The sequence below is a fragment of the Malurus melanocephalus genome, unplaced genomic scaffold (genome assembly GCF_030028575.1).
Source record: "Malurus melanocephalus ecotype Western Australia unplaced genomic scaffold, MMel_1.1 scaffold_122, whole genome shotgun sequence".
In the NCBI taxonomy this organism is placed as follows: Eukaryota; Metazoa; Chordata; class Aves; order Passeriformes; family Maluridae; genus Malurus; species Malurus melanocephalus.
This window is the reverse complement of record NW_026623354.1, coordinates 1,839,482-1,858,052: the sequence shown is the minus strand read 5'-3', so window position 1 is coordinate 1,858,052 and position 18,571 is coordinate 1,839,482. Positions and strand designations below refer to the sequence as shown.

Sequence of the window (18,571 nt, the reverse complement as noted above, 5' to 3'; positions counted from 1 at the left end):
GTGTCACTGAAATCTGGAGGCATAACTTTGAYATCCATTTCAAAGTGTCTCATTGCTCATTAAAAAAGTATCATCTTTGTATTAAGTTAACTTCCTTTTTTGATACCTCTGAGTATCTGTGTACCTGTATAATGCTTTTTTTTTAAGAAAGCACAGTTATTTGTAAAATAGAGTTTGAGCTTCTATTATTCGTTGACGTTATCATTATATTTCATATAATTTTCATATATTTTTCGTATCATATATGAAAACATCTAAATTTACAGATGTTTTTAAGATTTAAATCTTAATTTTGATGTTTGTCTGGCTTAACAGTGTAGATTTACCTGAGGTTTAATTCCTTTGCAATGCTCTTGATCAAATGATATGAAAGTGTGTAAGTCACAGTCTGGTTTTGTGGACTTTGAAGAGTTTGTGAAGAAGGGCAAGCTGTGCGTGATGAACACACATGTGTATTCATTATGATTTTCTTTTGGCATTGCAGGCTAACAGACTCCTAAGTAAAAAAAATGAAGCATTATTAGTTTTGCTCTCTTAGCTCGAAAGTTGCCTTTTTTTCCCCTTTTTCATGTGAAAAATGCAATTCTTAATACATTGTAATATATGCATGGAAGTCTCTACTGAAATGTAACATTGTACACAAATAATTGAAAAGCCGAGTTTAATCCATTGGTTTCTTGGTAGTTGATGTAAATTAAATAAGTTTTATTAATCAGAGGTCATGGGAATGAAAGAATTAGGAGTATTTCGCCAGGGTAGTTGCAGCCATGGATTTACAAACCGCAGTTTTCCAATCCAGACGCAGTTTTTTTTTTTATCTCCAAACATCTCTAATCTCCTTTCACTTCCCATCTCCACGTATGCAGTCTTTTGACCCCTTTTTTKCTTTTTTTTTCTTCCCTTAAACTCTGAATATAATTTCTCTGGTAGGTTTTTTCAGTGTATTGCAATGGTTATAAAAAGTACTAATCTCTAGTGGGAGGAAAGTGGCCATATAACACTGGGAGCAAGCTGATGATTAAATTTGTAATTTTGTATCCTGAAGTTTTGCTATTAAAATTTCTTTTTTAAGAAATTGCTCTTCTTTTTACTGTGAGGTACTTCTTCATTCATCACATTGCACATTTGTTTTTACCATAGAGTCCTAATGTCTTAAACCTGTACGTTTTCAAATAAAATATTCTAAAAAGTATCGCATTAAAAAAGAAAGCTCAGGCTTTTGAGTACTTAGTATTGAACATGCCATTTATGAACAAGGGKTTTTTTTGGCTGGCTCACCCGTATGGTGATGATCAAGAAAGTAGAGTACCATACTCTGAGCCAAGTACTCTAATTATTTCACAAGTTTTCATCAACTTTTTGGATGTAATTTTATTTTTTTGCTRTTTTTTAATAAATATCATTGAAGTCATTAAGTAAGCTGAATTATTCATACCTTCTTCAGTATGACTTTTAAAAAAAGTTAGATTTATTTCTCATGCATTGCACGGTATTGACTAATCCTTTGCTCAATTTTCAATTAAATGAGTTCTGAATTCTTTGGGAGAGGTAATTGGTCACAGTCCCAAGCAAGCTGGCTTTCTGGTGACGGAGGGAAGAAGGGGAAAAAGGAAGTAAAAAGATGTTGCTTTATGAAATCTCGTGGGTATTTTTCATATATATTTCACCAACTATCAATAAAATCTGTTGCTAATTTAAAACTAATAGAGCATAAAACCAGAGTGTATGAAGTTATAGTGAGTGCTGAAGTAAAAGAAGTTTTTAGGCTTGACATAATTTCCTATTCATTCTTTCACTTACCTTACAAAAGGGAGAGAGGAAATKGTATATATTACTTCCCAGAGCCAGAAGATACTAAAAAAAAAGTCAAAAGGAGTGAAATTTTACTTCCACTATGGGCAGTGTTCTGTCCTCTTGTATTTTTTTTTTATTTTACTCCTGATAAGCTGTTTCTGAAAGAATATTTTTCTTTTAGCTGTATTGCTTGCTTCAGTGTTAGTGGTTTGAGGTCTAAAGTTGATTTCTGGAGTACTCTTAATTGCACAAATTGTTTTCTTGTTGTTCAGGTAGTTAACCATAGGGAAAGGAAATCCTGCTTTTTATTAGGCAGTTATGGTCACGTTGATTGTGCGGAGAGAAAACTGCACACGCAGATTCCTTCTGTGAAAAGTTCAGATATTTGGATTTTCGTGAAGCGTTTTTAGAAGCTCGGTTGCAAAGCTGGCTGGTATGTTGATTCCAATTTACAGCTAACATTCTSTTTCTAAATCATTCTTTGGATACATTGGGAATTCATCTTTATCTGTATAAAAATAATCTGGATTATTTTTTCAAGTGCAGAGGAGATAGAGCTGGGTATTGATTTCTTTTGTAGAGTGAATTGTTCAGTATTTGAGCTGATGTAAAGATATTTTCAGTTTAATAGTTGTGGCAATTTTTATAAGTGATGGTCGGTAACAGAATGAAAATCTGGTTTCTAGGTGTGCTGTTGTCTTGGTGCTACTAATTAAATGTGACATTGAGCTGCTGTTTCACTGCCTGCCAGCAACTTGTGCCCTATAACCATAAATAAATTGATTTGATTTGATGTGTTCAACAAAATAACCAGGAATAGATGTATGGTCATGGAAATCTTTACTGGCTATATAGTTGTGTGTTTATACTGCAGTGTTTTGTCCGGAATTTAATTGAAAACAACTCAGTGTGGTTTGGCTGCCTTTCTAGGTACAGAAAGATTATTGTGCACAAAACCTTGGCCTTCTTGCAGTAATTATTTAGAATAAGTTAAATATAAATCSTCATTTCTTCTGGCCATAGTAACATAAAATTTCAGAAGAAAAGTGTTGGTCTGGTTTTACCAGGCAAAGRCTGGAGCTGGTATGCATCAAGAACTTCATTTTGAGGATGAATCTTCTGTTTAATCTCAGAAGAGATGTTAAGATCACGAATCRTTTTACTACATCTGCTTTAGTTCCTGTGGGTTTAGCTAGTTCAGTGGAAATGTGGGAGTCTGAACACTCACGGGGTCATACAGGTTGTTATTCAGGCTTGTGCTTTTCTTTAATAGCCATCTAGCCATTAATGTTGATGAGAAAGTTGCCAAGAAAATAGTGTGTTTATGTCATGCAGAAATAACAAAYGGTTCACTTCTGTTATTTCAGATTATTGATTATATAGGTTCTGGGTGCATGTGGGGTCTCAGTTGCTTCGACTGTGCTATTGATAAGTGTAATTTCTACTACCTGCAGTTGTAATGCTTTGTTTATGAGAATGTAGTTTTTCTGTCAGAGAAGTAACTTCTAAGCCCTTTAAAATGTGACTTTCAAGTCCATTATTGAATTCTAAGAGTTACTACTTTCGACTGTTTATAAATTAATTATATTGTGTAACTTATTTCCATGGAGACTAGCATCTGTGATGCATATTACTGTAATTGCAGTGGATAATAACTTTGCATATTTTTAGTTTTGATGGCAGTATCCATGTCAGTATTCAGGTGGTTAATGCTGATAGTCAGAATTGCCAGGCAGTTTCTCTATGTGGAGAAAACTCTTCACACTGTGTGCTATTTCAGTTATAAAGAACTTTTACCTGATAGTCCAACATTTTGAGTTTATTGCAGGAAGATTAGTAGGAGCTGTTTTATCACCATTGATTAGATACTTCCAAGATACATATAAGAAATTACTGTTTTAGAGGGTTTGCTTTTAAGGCATAAACTTGAATTTTGCTTCCATCTTGGAGATGAAAAAACCCTGGGTTGACCTCTCTCATGTTGCATAYCTTCAGAGTGCCTAAAGTCATATTCTCATTTATCTCCTTTATCTGTAATTTGCAAAGCAGTGATTCATAATAAATTTATACAGAGAAAATCATTAATTAGGTAAAGTTTTTGCTGGTTTGATGTCACTCATGGTGTTATTAATGAACTTAATGTCAGTAACCTTATTTCAGTATTTCTGATTAGACTACCTGAGTTTTGCACAAAATACTTACGTGATAACTGAGTAATGCTTAAGCAATATTGGAGGCCGCCTTTTTCCTATCAAAGACTTACATGGTGATAAAACATTAGGAAAAAAAAATGCAACTTTTCAATTTCTTCAGGGCCAAAGGAAATCACAGTCGGGTTTTATAAAGACTAAAGGATGTCAGTGAGCATTTAAAGAAGAGCTATGTTGGTGTTTGTACTAAATTGCTCTGCAAAGAAAAACTCTACCTAAAACTGAAGGCCTGTATTTYATCCGCTTTTGACACTTCCAAGTTAAATGCAGGTTTTCTGCTGCCTTGTTTGTCTTTAACTCCTCCATTCAAGTCCTGTAATTGCTGTAAGGATGCCACAGCAATTCATGATAATTGCTAAACAGTTTGCTTTTTGCATGTCTCCTGATCTGCTTCACCATGCAAYTGGCAGGTGCAATTTTTTAGTAGCAGCTTAGCCAAAGAGTACCTGCAATGTGTCAGAAGAACAGGGGAAAATAAGGTACAATTCCCATTCTGTTCAGTAACAGTCCTATTCTGGATTTTGCTGATGTCAAATGTTTTCAGTGCTCATCAGGCAGACATGCAGATGTTTTATTTTCCTATGATGAATTGTCACATATATTTTCAGACAAATGGCTCATGATGGTGAAGTTTGACATGTGCATAACATTTGCAGTATTGTGGCCTTAATGAATTGCTATTTAAAATATGATCTTGGTCCAATATGTAACTCATTTCAGAATGAAATTACCATCATATTTTGTAACTTGTATTCTTTGGGTTTTACAAGTTCTCATGTAGAATAGAAAATRAATCCCACTGGCTTGCTATTTAAGATGACTAGTAAGAAAATATCAAGACTTTGTCCATAAATACACTTCTTTCTAAAAGTAAAACAAAYTAAACAGGAAAAATGCAGCATTCATCTGAGATCGTTGTGTCTCCCCATGCACAGGCCACAATTCGCAAAGATTTACAAAGATCTACAGCAAAAGGTATAATATCCTACTTCCCTTTCTTCACTGCTTTATTGTCATCCAAAATCTGTTGTTTCTAATATTCCACAAACAGCTGGTGGCTATTCCAGACCTTTGTAGGAAAGCAGAGGTAGAGAGTCCATCAAGCCTGACATGTCTTTCTGTGACACATCTGTGGTACAGACATTACATCAATAATGCTGTTTGGGTTTTAAAGAGAAAGTAATTTTGTTAATTAATTTTAAATWAWTTAAAAAAAATAATTAATTGTGGTGGCTAAAATGTGATGTACCCATTAATGGGAGATTCTGTCTCTTAWAAACTGCTGCCAATATAGCTTGGAGAAAATCCTATGTTATGCTTAAAAATACTTAAATTGGACAAGAAGAGATAAAAAATGGTAGGGAGTGGTAAAAATATTAGAGACACACTCTCAAAGCAACTGAAGTACTGCACTTTAATCTATCTGAAATAACTGAGCAGTACAAACTTGTCTGTACAAAGATTTAGTGCTGTCTCAACATCAAACTCAGACTGAGCTAATTCATCTTGTGCTGACTAATTTGACATCAGAACACAGTAACAGGTTTAACATCAGCGTATGCATTTTCAATGTTTTGGTCACTGGCGAGCCAGTTACTTACTGGCCATTTCCAGATGCCAGTAAATGTAACAATTTTTTTGAAGACAAAGGTGTYTCATGTGTGTGTTTTGGAGGGTTGTTGGTTGCTTGATTTTGAGTTTTATTGCATTTAGTGAAGGCGAGAAGTGGGAAAGTGGTGTGGAAGTYRTGCATTATCTGCTGAGRGGGAGAWGAGTTTCATTTTAATTTCTTAMTGAAARTYACACACACATATGTATATAAAAAGGTAGTTATAAATTTAGTTATTTTGAAAAAAAAATCAAATACATCCCCTTTACCCACCATTCTAATATATCTAGAACAAGTACATGTGTTTTCAACGTACTTGCCTGATATGTGTTGTTAAGATATTAAAAAATGGTAGGGGCAAATCAAAATATTTGTTGAAATTAACTGAATCAATGTGAACCTGGGAATAGTGGAAACACACATTAAAATTGCCACTTGAATCTGATACTAAAGAGGTTTATAACTTTGGTATGGAGAAAGCATCTCAAAGCAGGAAAGTGTGTTAGTTATTGTCACGGGAATCTTGTTACAAATTTTGGAACACTAGCGAAAGTCAGATTTTTATTCAAGTAGTCTTTTATTAAAGATTTTAAAAATTATTTCACAAATCAGTAAATTAATTTCCAAGTTGGTAGATGTGTTTTCTAGTATAGGTTGGTTTCTTAGAATGGCATATTGCTTCTAGCTGCAATGTATACTGATGTTTTAAGTATTTTTTTCAATTATATTGCCTTCAGTATTTTTCTAATGAGTGATTTGTAATTAATGCATCTTTCTAGTGGGGAGGAAAATAACTTAATTTTTTATGTAGATTTAATTTGATTGCAGAGATTATTTCCCTCCTTTTGATTGTCTGTCATACTGTATAGTCTAGTTATTATGTAAATATTACTGCAGCTTTTTATTTTATTGAAACCTTCTGTCAGTGTGTTTCAACATTTCTGAACCCGCTAAAGGAAATACAGAGGTTAGATCTGGAGTCATATCCYAACATCTGTATCATTACACCTGTGCAAGTGTAAGATATAAAAGGGAACACAGWTTATAATTTATAATCAGTGCATTCTTTATTACTGAGCTATTTGAGCATTGSAAGAACAGGGTTGGATCTTTAATGCTTAGAAAACATTTCTCTCTTTCTGTGATTGGGAGTTTTCTCCGTGCCTGGGAAATGAAAGTGTTTCTGTCATCATGGATTCCTTAGTCAAGGTTTGCATGAGAACATGTCAGGGGTTGTCCTGCCCTGGGGACAGGAGGGCTGGAAAAGAGATGGGAAAAGSCTTGTCCTACACGGGGAGTCCATTTGGGCTTTGAGGCTGTGTCACAAGGAGAAGAAAAAGATCTACTCCTTTTCTAAAGCATAGACTGAAATACACCCAGAATATTAAAATAAAATCCTTTCTTTTGCCTCGTGTCCAGTGTTCTTAAGGAGCAAATCGTGATTTTGGCAATTCCTGTTTCCTTTCACTGCCTCCTCTCCCCTGTAAATCATCCCACCGTCACTTTGCTGTGCAGGTCATATATAATAACTATGTTTAGTAATAGGCTTAAAAAAAGCAATAATACTAAAATCCATGTTTTAAAGATGTTTGCCAAAAATCTTGTTTCAATAATACAAATATYTGAATCTTCAGAAGAGAACGAACTGTTTCCCAGTTTTGGACTTTAATGTTTTGGGGGTTTTTGATGTGAAATATTCCTTCCTCTTCTCTCGGCATGGGGGGTTTGTCTGTGAGAGTGTAATACTTTACAGACACGTTCATAGACATTTTCACTTCTTTCTCCTCAAAACACTTCAGGCCATACCTTGCAAGAATACCTAAGATCTTCCTCGGCAGCTCTGATGGTTTGCTTAAAAAATATTTTTATCCGTAGTACAGTGCTGACATTAATTCTGTTGCTGCTGCATAGAGTATGTCACATTCCTGATAGGGAATTAAAAGTATTTCAAAAAACAGTATTCTTCTAGGTGGTGTAAAGTCAGTAAAATAAGACTTGTGGTTGGRTAATCAGGCTTTTCTTAGCATTTATTCAAAAGAAAGTTAAATGCTTACTAAATTCTAGTAAAGATTTATTTTGTTAATGCTTAAAAATAGTTAATTTTGCACTGTAACAAATTCTGTATTTGCTTAAGCTTTCAAAAAAAACAATTTCCTTTTTAGTTTCTGGAAATAAGCAATTTGGTTTAAAAGCAAAAGTCTTATGCTGTTATTATCTCGCTGTGGCTAATTTTGTGAGTTTCTATTTTTGTATGCACTTAATAGTTTTTAAAGTTTAGCTGGTTGATGTTGCTTACTATRCTAAGACATTAAGTCATACATACTTTCCGAGTTGTAAATCTCCGTATTTATTAATAGACGGTTTTTATTATGTCTTATCTTAGAAATTTTGAATGGAAGTGCTGCATTTAATATTGATTTACTTTCTAGTTATGAGACTACAGAATTACTGGTGACATTCTTACATCTGAAGGAAAAATAATCTAACTTCATCTAACTACASTTTTGGAATAAATAGTAAATGAGATGGCATCACACTGTTGCCTGTAAAAGGGATTTTTATTTATCATCCCGTTGTATTTTAAAATTATTTCAGACTGATAATTTAATGAAGCATTTGAAGATTAAAACTGCATCGTGTTCTGACACTCATGTAAATATTTAGCCATTTAAATGGTATTAAAAAAGCTATAAACTTCTGATTGATCATTGTGGGACTGCAGAGTTCAGTATTGGTATGTTTAAAAACGTTCAGAAAAATTGATTTTCACTGACATTCAACTGCTAGGCTTTCAGAACAACGAGGCTGAAGCAAGGAAAGGCTATGAGACACAAGATAATTTTCWCCTGCATTGTGTTTGCAGAGCACACGTCCAGTATTGAACTGAAGGTGACAGTGGGGCTGTGCTCTGCAGTGGCTCATACATTGCTGCACGTAAACCAACTAAAGCCTGTGCTGTGAAATCAATGCGTAGGGATGCGTCCTGTAAAAGTCAAGCATTCACAGCTCCACATCAAAATGTTCTATTAATTTAAAGTTGATGGACATCTTTTGTCCTCTTGTTGGCTATTTTTTCCTCTTTTAAATAATAAAACATTAAGGAAATTACTTTTTTTTTTTTCCAGGATAGTCATTCCTGTTTTGTTTCATCTTAATCTCACCAAGTATTTAATAAATAGTCTGGGAATGGCTTGCCTTTTTTTTTTAAAAGGTACATTTTTTAAATTCTGTGATACAGTTTAGTTCTAACCATTTTCATATAAAATAGACTGAATGTAATGCCTGTCACTGACAAGCAAGTAGTAATAKCTGCTTTGTCTTGCTCCTTATTTAAATAACTACTAAGGTTTGCAGGAACTAGTAAATCAGAGCTATTAATTAGATCAAATTAAAATAAACTTGCTTTAATATGGTATATGTAATTGGTTGAAATTTCCCTTTCTCCTGGGCACAGCTTTTTCTCCCTTGCAGCAAGCGTTCTTGATGATAAATGTCCTTTCATTATCGACAATATTCTTCTAACCTCTGTGTCATTTAGCTGATTTTCATCCTACTCATGTTTCATGTTCCAATAGGTCTTTGACTCTTCACATTTATTATCAAGTCTTAATTTGAGGGGGAGGCAGAAAGGCATAAAGTTGCTGTGCTGAGTATACAAAGATGTTTGGTTTGTGAGTGTACTTATTGGGGTGAGGGGTGTTTTGAGAGATTGAAATGGTCTTTACCTGCATTCAGCTTGGCCTGAGATAGTGCGGTGTTACTTGCAGTTGCCAGAAAGAATAATCAAGGAAACTATTCATCTGGTTTGGGTTGATAAATAAAACCAGTTTACTTCATGAGAAAGCTTGTGACTGTGCCAAAGTTAATAAAAAGTTGAGATGAACTTTGCTTGTTATGTTCAAAGGCGCTCTCCTTCCCAAAACAGCTTTCCATCAGATAGTGGGGGAATATTGGAAGTCTCGCTGCCATCAGTGAGTCATGCGTGTTGTAATCTGCAGGCCGTGTCCCTGCATGGGAGCCAAATGTTCAGAGATACCTACCMATCTTGGGTCCCAGCTGTCCCTCATTTCTTTCATGTGGTCTCTGTCTCTCTCCCTTGGGGGAGGAGGGAAGGGTGAAGTACTGGGGATCACCTCAGAGGTTTATAGTCTTTGCAATGCAGAATATTTGCACTGTTAAGTTATCCAGTTCTCAAGGGAGTCCTTGGATTCAAAGGCAGCTCAAGAGGATCAGAGTCTGTACTGACAAACTCTGTAAAAAAGACCTCTGTAACTTTTTTTTCCCTTTTTACTATCTAATTATGCCTTTTCCTCTTAACCTCATCATGCAGTTTGCCATGATTGCAACTACAACAGTGGTTAGAGGTCAACACCTTTCTTCAAAATGTCAGATGTTGCAACACCAGCTCTTCTTTTTCTCCTGGCATTCTCTTGTGGCTTTCTGAAGAAATCTTATCACTCTGGGCCAGTCTTTGAATGGATGAGAAAATATCCAGCTGTGAAAGGAAGTAGTGGGTTTGCCCGAGGGTGACTCCTCTGACAGTGTTGTGATGGCCACCCTCCTTCAATGGTTGGGTGTTTTTCTGCTCTGCTCAGAGACTGAGAGTACAAGAGTTACCCCGTGTTGTAAACAAACTCACAGCGGTGTCTCTTCTGCTGCCATGCAGAGCTAACAGGATGTCCAYCCTGGATGGGCTGTGACTCTCAAATATTGTCTTGGTAATGAACTCCAGTTGTGGGCATAGAGATCCAGAAGTAATGTAAGACTTCAGAAGAAACTGTATACTGTCAAAATAGATGAATCTCTAAAGGAGTATAATTAAATGGTCAGAATAACATAGTTTTAAAAGGAAAACCATCTTGAGGTTTTTGTTGGGTTTTTTTTTTTTTCTCTTCACTGTTCTGTCTAATCATCCATTTCTTTCCTGGTATTTTCTCACTAAACAGCTTTYCGCTTCAGTGCACTAACAAAAATTAGGGGGAAAAGTGGTTATAATTTGTTTTTCAGCCCTTTGTAATTTTCGTGTTTGTCAGCATTCTTTAAATGCGAGTTTACTTCCTGATCTTCATTATGATAGTTCCTCTTCTATTCAAACACAGCAATTTGGAAATATTTTCTTGAGCTCAATCACTTAGAGCAAGACTTACAAAGGAACCATCATAGGAAAACTGAGATTTGAGTACTTGGACTACGAGCAAAGCTCAGAAATAATGGTTTCCTCATTGTTTGATAAGAATGTGCAGTTATATTATTGTGATCTTTGGATGTTGTTTTTGTTGCAGCTTTGCGTACTGCCAAAGCAAATTCATGTCATTTGTGTTTTTGACAGTTAAAATATTCGATTAGTGTTGTTTGAAATTGCAGTAATTGTTCATGTTGTTTCCATACAGCACATTGCAACAGTTTTGAATTGCTACTTAAAGCTATATTGCATATAAATAAAAGGACTAAAGCAGAAGAGCAGTTCTGATCTTTAAAAAAAAAAGTTTGTCTTCTTTCACAAACATTTCTAATATTTGTTTCTTTCTTAACACTTAGGAGTTTATTATTATTTTTTTTTTAATTTTGATTATGTAACAGTGATTTTGGTATAAATGAGGATGGCATTTAAACAAAGAAATGAATCCAAAACCCTCATCAGAGTTGTTTCTGTAGGCAACTATTGACTTGTTTCATTCTGGAATAACTAAATCTTGGAACTGCAATTAAGCTTATATTGGTCGTGTTATTCTTGCATTTATTACTGGGTTTTCACAATAGAAATTTGAGAAAAAAGAGTAGATGCCTGTGGGAAATGCAGAAAATAGTGACAAAGCTTAGAAAGTTAATGCAAGTCTGCTTCTTCAAACTCAGTGCTGTTCTTAAGCAAAATGCCAAGCTACACAGCATTTTAATGTCTATAAAAACTGAACTACAATTAACAAAAAAACAAGATGCTGTGCTATTAAGATTATAGGAAAGGAGTGCCAGCCATGCAGCCAAGAGAACCATGGACTGAGCTAAGTAATCCACTTCATTTGTGGAAAGCCATTGCACAGACTGAGTAAAYGAACACATCCTCCAAAGAGGAGGCCAGCTCCAGGCAGTTCAAACATCCACAGTCAAATGACAACAAAGTAAATGCAGAAGGATGGAGGAGCAGGCTGTACCTGAACTCAGTAAATTGAAACCAAATATAAAATTTCCTGTGGAGATTTCTGCACTGTCTGCCTCTCTGTTCTTGGGAATCAAAAAAGCAAATTAAATTTCTATCCTTGAAGCTGAAACATATGAGTTCCCCTTTCAAATAGAATATATTTTAATGGAATGATGGTAGACAGTAATTTGAAATAGTCTATAAGGAATGTACTTTAAGAGGGRAAAGGATATTGTTAAATTCATTAAGGACCAGTTTTATTAAGAAAAAAGTTGCAAAAGATCTCAGACACKGAAGTCTGTAAACAATTGATCACTACCTAGATCAGCGCAAGAGTGTTGTATGAAACTTGCTACAGAGATTGCGCCTCAGTTGTCTTTTTTCTTCCTGTTTTTTAGAAAAAGATGTTTGAGACTACTGAGCTCAAATTTAAGTTGTATTTATTTTGCAAGATAAGTAGGAGGAAAGGGTTTGAGTCTGAAGAAATTTTTTAGGCTATTGTTAATTGAGATTGTTGTAAATATACTTTAGCAGTGTGAAAGTACATAAGAGTTTTGTCACCCCAAACACCCTTTTGCGCAGACTACTGGAGAGCGCTGATGGTATTAGGTTTTATAASATGAATTGGGTACAAAATGATACCTAGATTGATGGTACTTTGCTCCTAATAAAATGGATAATGAGGTTGTGTTTAATTGTAGCTTTTTCAGGACTGGGGCTTTTTGTGAAGATCTTCAGAGGTGTAAATTAGTTGGCAGACAGGTAATCAGTTGGCTGAAGTCAATAGATATCATAATGTGTTTCTAAAATAATAATTTGTTTTTAATTATATAAATTGTATCAATTTAAATTCTATTTAAGTAATATAATAAAATTATCATTAGTAGCTATGAATCCTTGCAGTCAGCTTTACTGAGATACTTGTAACTTCTTTCTCTGCAGGCAGAACTTGTGAAAGGGAATCTGCAAAGCGTTGGGCTCACGCTGCGCCTGGTGCAGTCCAAGGAGGAAGATGCAGGGCACGTTGTCATTGAAACTGTGACCCCAAACTCACCCGCTGCAGCTGCTGATCTGCAGAGAGGAGACAGACTGCTGGCAATTGGCAGTGAGTGATATGTCAGCTTTCACAATAAGGCTTGTCTTGTAAATGGGAAGGGCATGTCTGTATGCAGTTCAACTAATCACCCTTTTTAGTAATTACAGTTGTGCCTGGCACTCAAAAGCTAACATTTATGTATTTATGGTCACTTAAGGTCTTTTTTGCTTGATTTATTTTCTTGCGTATTTATTTACTCCTTCCTAGGTAAAAGCCAAAACAAGCTTGAATAAACATTTGGCAACAACATTAAAAACAGAACAAACAAACTAAAAACCAAAACAGTAAAACCATCAGCCAAAACATTTATGTGACTGGGCTAACAGGCAGTTTAACCTTTTACATAGGTTCTGTAGACCACAGCTTAAAAACTATGAGTTCTTTTCTTTAGGTACTACCTAAATAAATCCCCAGACAATACTCCCCTGATTTAAAGCAGTTTTCAGTTGCTTTGAACAGATAATTGCAGATTGCTTTAGAACTAAAGAAAAGTAATTTTTACATGATCCCCTGCATGACTTCATTTGATATTTTGGCTTGCACGTAAATTGGAGATACATCAAATGACTCTGAAAGTTCTGCTGAGGAAAATGGTTCAGCTCACTCCAGCTATACTGTAGCACCATGCCCATATTTTGTTAATATATTGGAACTATTTGCTTTTTATCCCCCCTCTGTTTTAATCGTAACAGTATTTAAAGATATCCATCTTTTTTGAGTACTTTATTAAATGTCTGCTGCTGAAAAGTCCAAACTTACAGTAAGAGCAAGGTTAAAATTTTCATATCACATCAACATCACTCTGTCAGATTACAGTATTATTTTAAGCAGCAAACTGAAGCATTTATGTGATTATTTTTTCCAGCTCCATATTTGTATAAATAAAATGGAGAGAATCCATCTGTTATATTTCAATTAAGCTCTTCTGTTATAATTGACTTCCTTTGTTACCGAGCAACAGTATGTTTGTTGACTATTTTTGGTCATTTAGATTATTATCATAATTAGAATTTAACAATGTGTGTCTTTCTTTTAATAGGTGTTAAAATCACATCGACTGTCCAAGTGTTGAAGCTTATTAGACAGGCTGGGGACAGAGTTTTAGTCTTTTATGAAAGGCCTGTGGGGTATCATCAGCATGGCTCAGCACTGCAGGATGGATTTGGACAATTGGAGGACACTGCTTTCTTGGCACAGACAGAAGATGACCAGAGCAGTATATCAGCTGATGCAGAGAACAGAGATTTTGATTCAGAATTTGAAGACTTAGCTTGTGAAACGCCTGAGCAAAAAGAAGATCTGCCAACAACTCCRAGTCCCAAACGGTCGGTGGTAATTCTTGCTGCTAAACCTCTTGGAACTATATCTCCCATCCTGAATCGAAAACTGCACTTAGGAAGTCAYCAGGCAGCATCAAAAACGCAACAAAAAGATGGGGCTAAAGTGGCAGCACCTAAAACTGTTGAGGTTTCAGATGCATCACAGCCATTGGGGAAGCASTCACAAGGATCCGGTACTAAGCCTCCTGTGCCACCTAGGCCACAAATTAAACCTGTTTTTTCTGTTACTGATAGCCAAAATATGTTAGAAACTGGAGGTGCAAGTTCTGATAAACCAGAGAGGCCACCTCCACCTGCACATAATGGAGAAAAATCTACAGAGAAGGCAATTAAAATTAGTGATCAGGCAGAAGACCCAGCCGTATCAAAAGGAGTAACAGCACCAAAGCAAGATACTTTAAAAGATGGACTTACAGAAAATGCACGTAATTGCAAAGATGGTGATGATCATCAAACATGGGAATCACCAGAAATTCTTTATAGAATACGTCAGGGCCGATGGCCAACAACAAGAACATCCTCCTGTGTATTTGAAGTAGAAAGATACCATAAGTACCTTAATGTTGCACTGTGGTGCAGAGACCCTTTCAAAGCAGGTGGTTTTATCTGCTTAGGATATACAAGCATAAAACTTGAAGAAATTGCTTTAGATTGTCTAGCCACATCCTCAATGGAATTTGTTAGGACATTTAAACTGGATGCTCCTACACCTAAAGCAGCAGTGACCAGAACAGCATTGCGGAATTTGACAACCCATAAAGGTTTCAATGAAAAATTTTGTTATGGTGATGTAACTTTACAATTCAAATACTTAAAAGAAGGTGAAATGGATGATTCAAATGTATATGAGAAAGAGAGGGAGTATCATTTGGAAGAAGAAGCTCGTGGCCTTCCAAAAGAGGATCCTTTCTTGGGACAAATTCTTACAGAGCACAAGCATAACTTTCAAGATACTCAGTTTCAGAATCCGACRTGGTGCGATTATTGCAAAAAGAAAGTATGGACTAAAGCAGCTTCGCAGTGCATGCTCTGTGCTTATGTTTGCCATAAAAAGTGTCAAGAAAAATGTTTAACTGAGACTCCCTTTTGTGCGGGAGCTGAAAAGCAGTCCAGTCGAACCGTGAGCAGTAGCAAAGCAGAGGTACAGGAGGCCCCCCCAGCCACATCCGCTCGCGTTGATTCCGAGGCCAAATCTGTGAACAGAACTACAGGTCTGACCAGGCATATCATCAACACGAGCACCCGCTTGCTGAACCTCCGGCAGGTCCCCAAGAGCCGCCTGGCCGAGCAGGGCGCAGACGTGGCCGAGCCTTCGCCAAAGCACACCCCGAACACGTCTGACAACGAGAGCAGCGACACCGAGATCAGCGGCCCCAGCAGCCCCTCCAAACGCGCGGGCACCGGCATCAAACTGGTCCGCAAGGAGGGCGGCCTCGATGACAGTGTCTTCATTGCTGTTAAAGAAATYGGCCGTGACCTCTACAGAAGTTTACCCACGGAGGAGCGTTTTCAGAAATTAGAGTTCATGTTGGATAAGCTGCAGAATGAAATAGACCAAGAGCTGGAAAATAATAACTCGCTCGTTAAAGAAGAGAAGGAGACGACCGACGCGAGGAAAAAAGCGCTGATTTCTGCTGCGCTGGCTAAGTCGGGKGAGAGACTGCAGGCCCTCACGCTGCTGATGATCCACTACAGGGCAGGCATTGAGGATATAGAGTGCTTGGAGAACATGTTCTTAGAGAGGCAGTCCAAAAAAGTGACTAGAGATTTCGAGGAATCCAGCATAGCAGAAACAGTGGATAGCGAAGATGGCAGTCTGACAGAAGCTCCAACATTGAACATCATATCAGAAGAACCAGTTGATCCACCTCTATCAATAGACTGATATTTACATATTTAGTCTTTGAAGGAATGGACTGAAAGAATACTTTGCACTTAACTCCGAACACACACAAATTAAATTAAAACACTGGTATAATGTGCGTGTCCTGCTTCTCCACAGTTAATTGCTAATAGTGGTTCTTCTCCAGCTACAGCACCATCATTTTGTTAAACTGGCTGGTTAAAACTACATTTTGGGGTTTATATTGGAAATTTATTTTTAATAACTTATTTTTATTTTTTTCTAATTATATAACCTTACCATTTCACATCAATGTGTGAGGTTTCCTTAATGTGTTACTTGCCCCCACTTCCCCTYCCCATTTTTTTTTTTTTAGCTGGTGTTTTCAATGGGAAATGGGCAGGATTTTCAAAATGTTTTGTTTCCATTGTATGATGAAAACATTATAAGCTTGTTGCATGCCTAAGCTGATGACTGACAGAAGTCACTGAGGGGCCAGGCTTTTAACTGTTGATCACAGTTTTATTGTATGTCTTCTAGGTACCTGTGTATTTTTTGCCAAACATATCATGAAAGCAAACAAAACGTCTTTCATTTTGTCTGTTATAATACTTACTGAGGTTACCATTGCATATCATTTGTTTTTCATGTTTTTGTTGAATACGAGAACTTTTTGTAGTTTGTAATTAACACAAAATATAGTAATGCTATGCTAAAAAGAAAATCCTCCTTAGAACTTCAGACTGTTGTTAGATAACAAAGTATAAACTGRTATCTCATAATAACTTAATTGGGAATATTTTCAAGATAAGAGGCTCGTTGCCTTTCAGAACAAAACCGTATGTTTGTGATGTTGTATTATCTAATAGCCTGATAAAGGAAAGTTGTTCCTCACAAGAGTTGGAGGTTTCATTGCATTCTGTGAAAAAGCATGTAATGATGGTGTAAGTAATATAAAGAAATTATTATTTTGCTGCAGACTATCATTTTGGAGATCTTAAGGTGCAAAATACAAAGTAACTWAACATGTTCTCTCAACACTTTTGAGTAATCATGGAGTGGTAAGTTGCATTTGGCTTCTCAGATGGAAGATGCAGTCTGAGCAGAAGGATCACCTTTGTCAGCAAAATGTCCTATAGTGTATATAACATRTTTTATTTGAGTCAATTTGTGAGTCCAGTAGAGATGAGGAAGAAGTTCAGCCAGCTGCTTTTGAAAAGAACTGTCTGGTCTTGTGCTATGTGTAAACTGTGGATCTTAGCATCRCCTGGCTAAGGCCATTGTTCTTATTTATTTCCTGTAAACATGTCTTTGTTTCATCTTCTGTGTATAGAAATTTTGTAAAAAATATCATCTTTATTTTAGGTACTGTGCTAGGTACTCGTATCATTATCACTGGTATTGCTGGTAGTAGAAAAAAAAAGCCTTTGTGGGAGTGGAGTTTGAGATGGTAAAACAACTCCTTTAGTTTTTGAGGTCATCTATAATGTACCTCTCCTTTAAATTYGCTTCTTGGTTTAGTTTGTGATGGGCAAAATTAAGAAGCAGCGGTTTTCACCATGGAACAGCATCCTTGTGCTTCTAAACAAAATGGTTACTGCCAGTCATGCAACTACTTGCACTTTTTTGTGAGCTCTGGGCAGTTGATACTACTTAGTTGATGTATGGAAAACACTATCCATGCTAGAACAGGCATGTGACACACTTCTGAAATTAAGCTTCAGCAAATAATCGCACAAAATTAGCTTCCCTTCTTGTCTAAAAGTTATTTAACCTGTACTTGCTTGAGATGCATATTAAGATTTCCCCACTCCGTTTTCTCAGCGGCTTACCATTGGTGGTGATCTGCATTCAATCCCATCAGTGTTTGCTCTTACAGACTACTATAGAGGTTTTCAAATAATATCCAAGTGCTTCATTTAAGCCCTGGTGCACATGAAGGAGCTGTGAAAACAACGCAAATACTGATTTCAAAAACACATTCATGGTTTTAAATTGACTTGTGTAACACAGTGGGTAAGAAAAGCTGGATATCGTTTTCCTCGCATAGTGTTGCTAATGATGATGATTGTAAGAGGTGAATTAAATGTAGTGCAATATTTTTAAATATACCGAATGGAAAAAGGGCAAAATAGTTGTATTTTAGTGATAAGAAGGAAAACATAAATTCCTATCTGGCATTATTTACAATAAACAATGAATCTCGAGGGGGAAATTGTAATACTACATTCCTGATGTAATCTTTGCTTCATGCTTGACTGTAAATAGCTGAAAATAAAGAATACCACAAGAAAGAAAACAAGAAATATCTTGACTTAATGAATATCTGAATAGGTGGCAGCTACACACATTTGCAGAAGACCTGCCTAACATGATTTTGTTGGCTATTATTTTATCATGAGAATAAGCTTTAATAAAATAGTTTTGCTAAATTATCAACTTCTTTGCATGTGTCAATGATTTTTAAACGTTTCTATTGCAGTAGCTTATCATCTAAAGCCACCACTYGAAGTATCTTCAGGAGAAAAGCACATTCTGCATTA

The 18,571-nt window shown here is 36.1% G+C and overlaps 1 protein-coding gene across 1 annotated transcript in view; it reads left to right on the top strand.

Annotated features, from left to right (window-relative positions):
* PDZD8 (PDZ domain containing 8) overlaps positions 1–18,468 on the top strand; it is a 49,699-nt gene extending 31,231 nt beyond the window's left edge. The window contains exons 4-5 of the mRNA XM_057370301.1: positions 12,692–12,854; positions 13,885–18,468. Of these exons, the coding sequence (XP_057226284.1) occupies positions 12,692–12,854; positions 13,885–16,070 (2,349 nt within the window). The 3' untranslated portion in view covers positions 16,071–18,468. The remainder of the gene's footprint in view (positions 1–12,691; positions 12,855–13,884) is intronic.
* Positions 18,469–18,571: the final 103 nt, after the last annotated feature.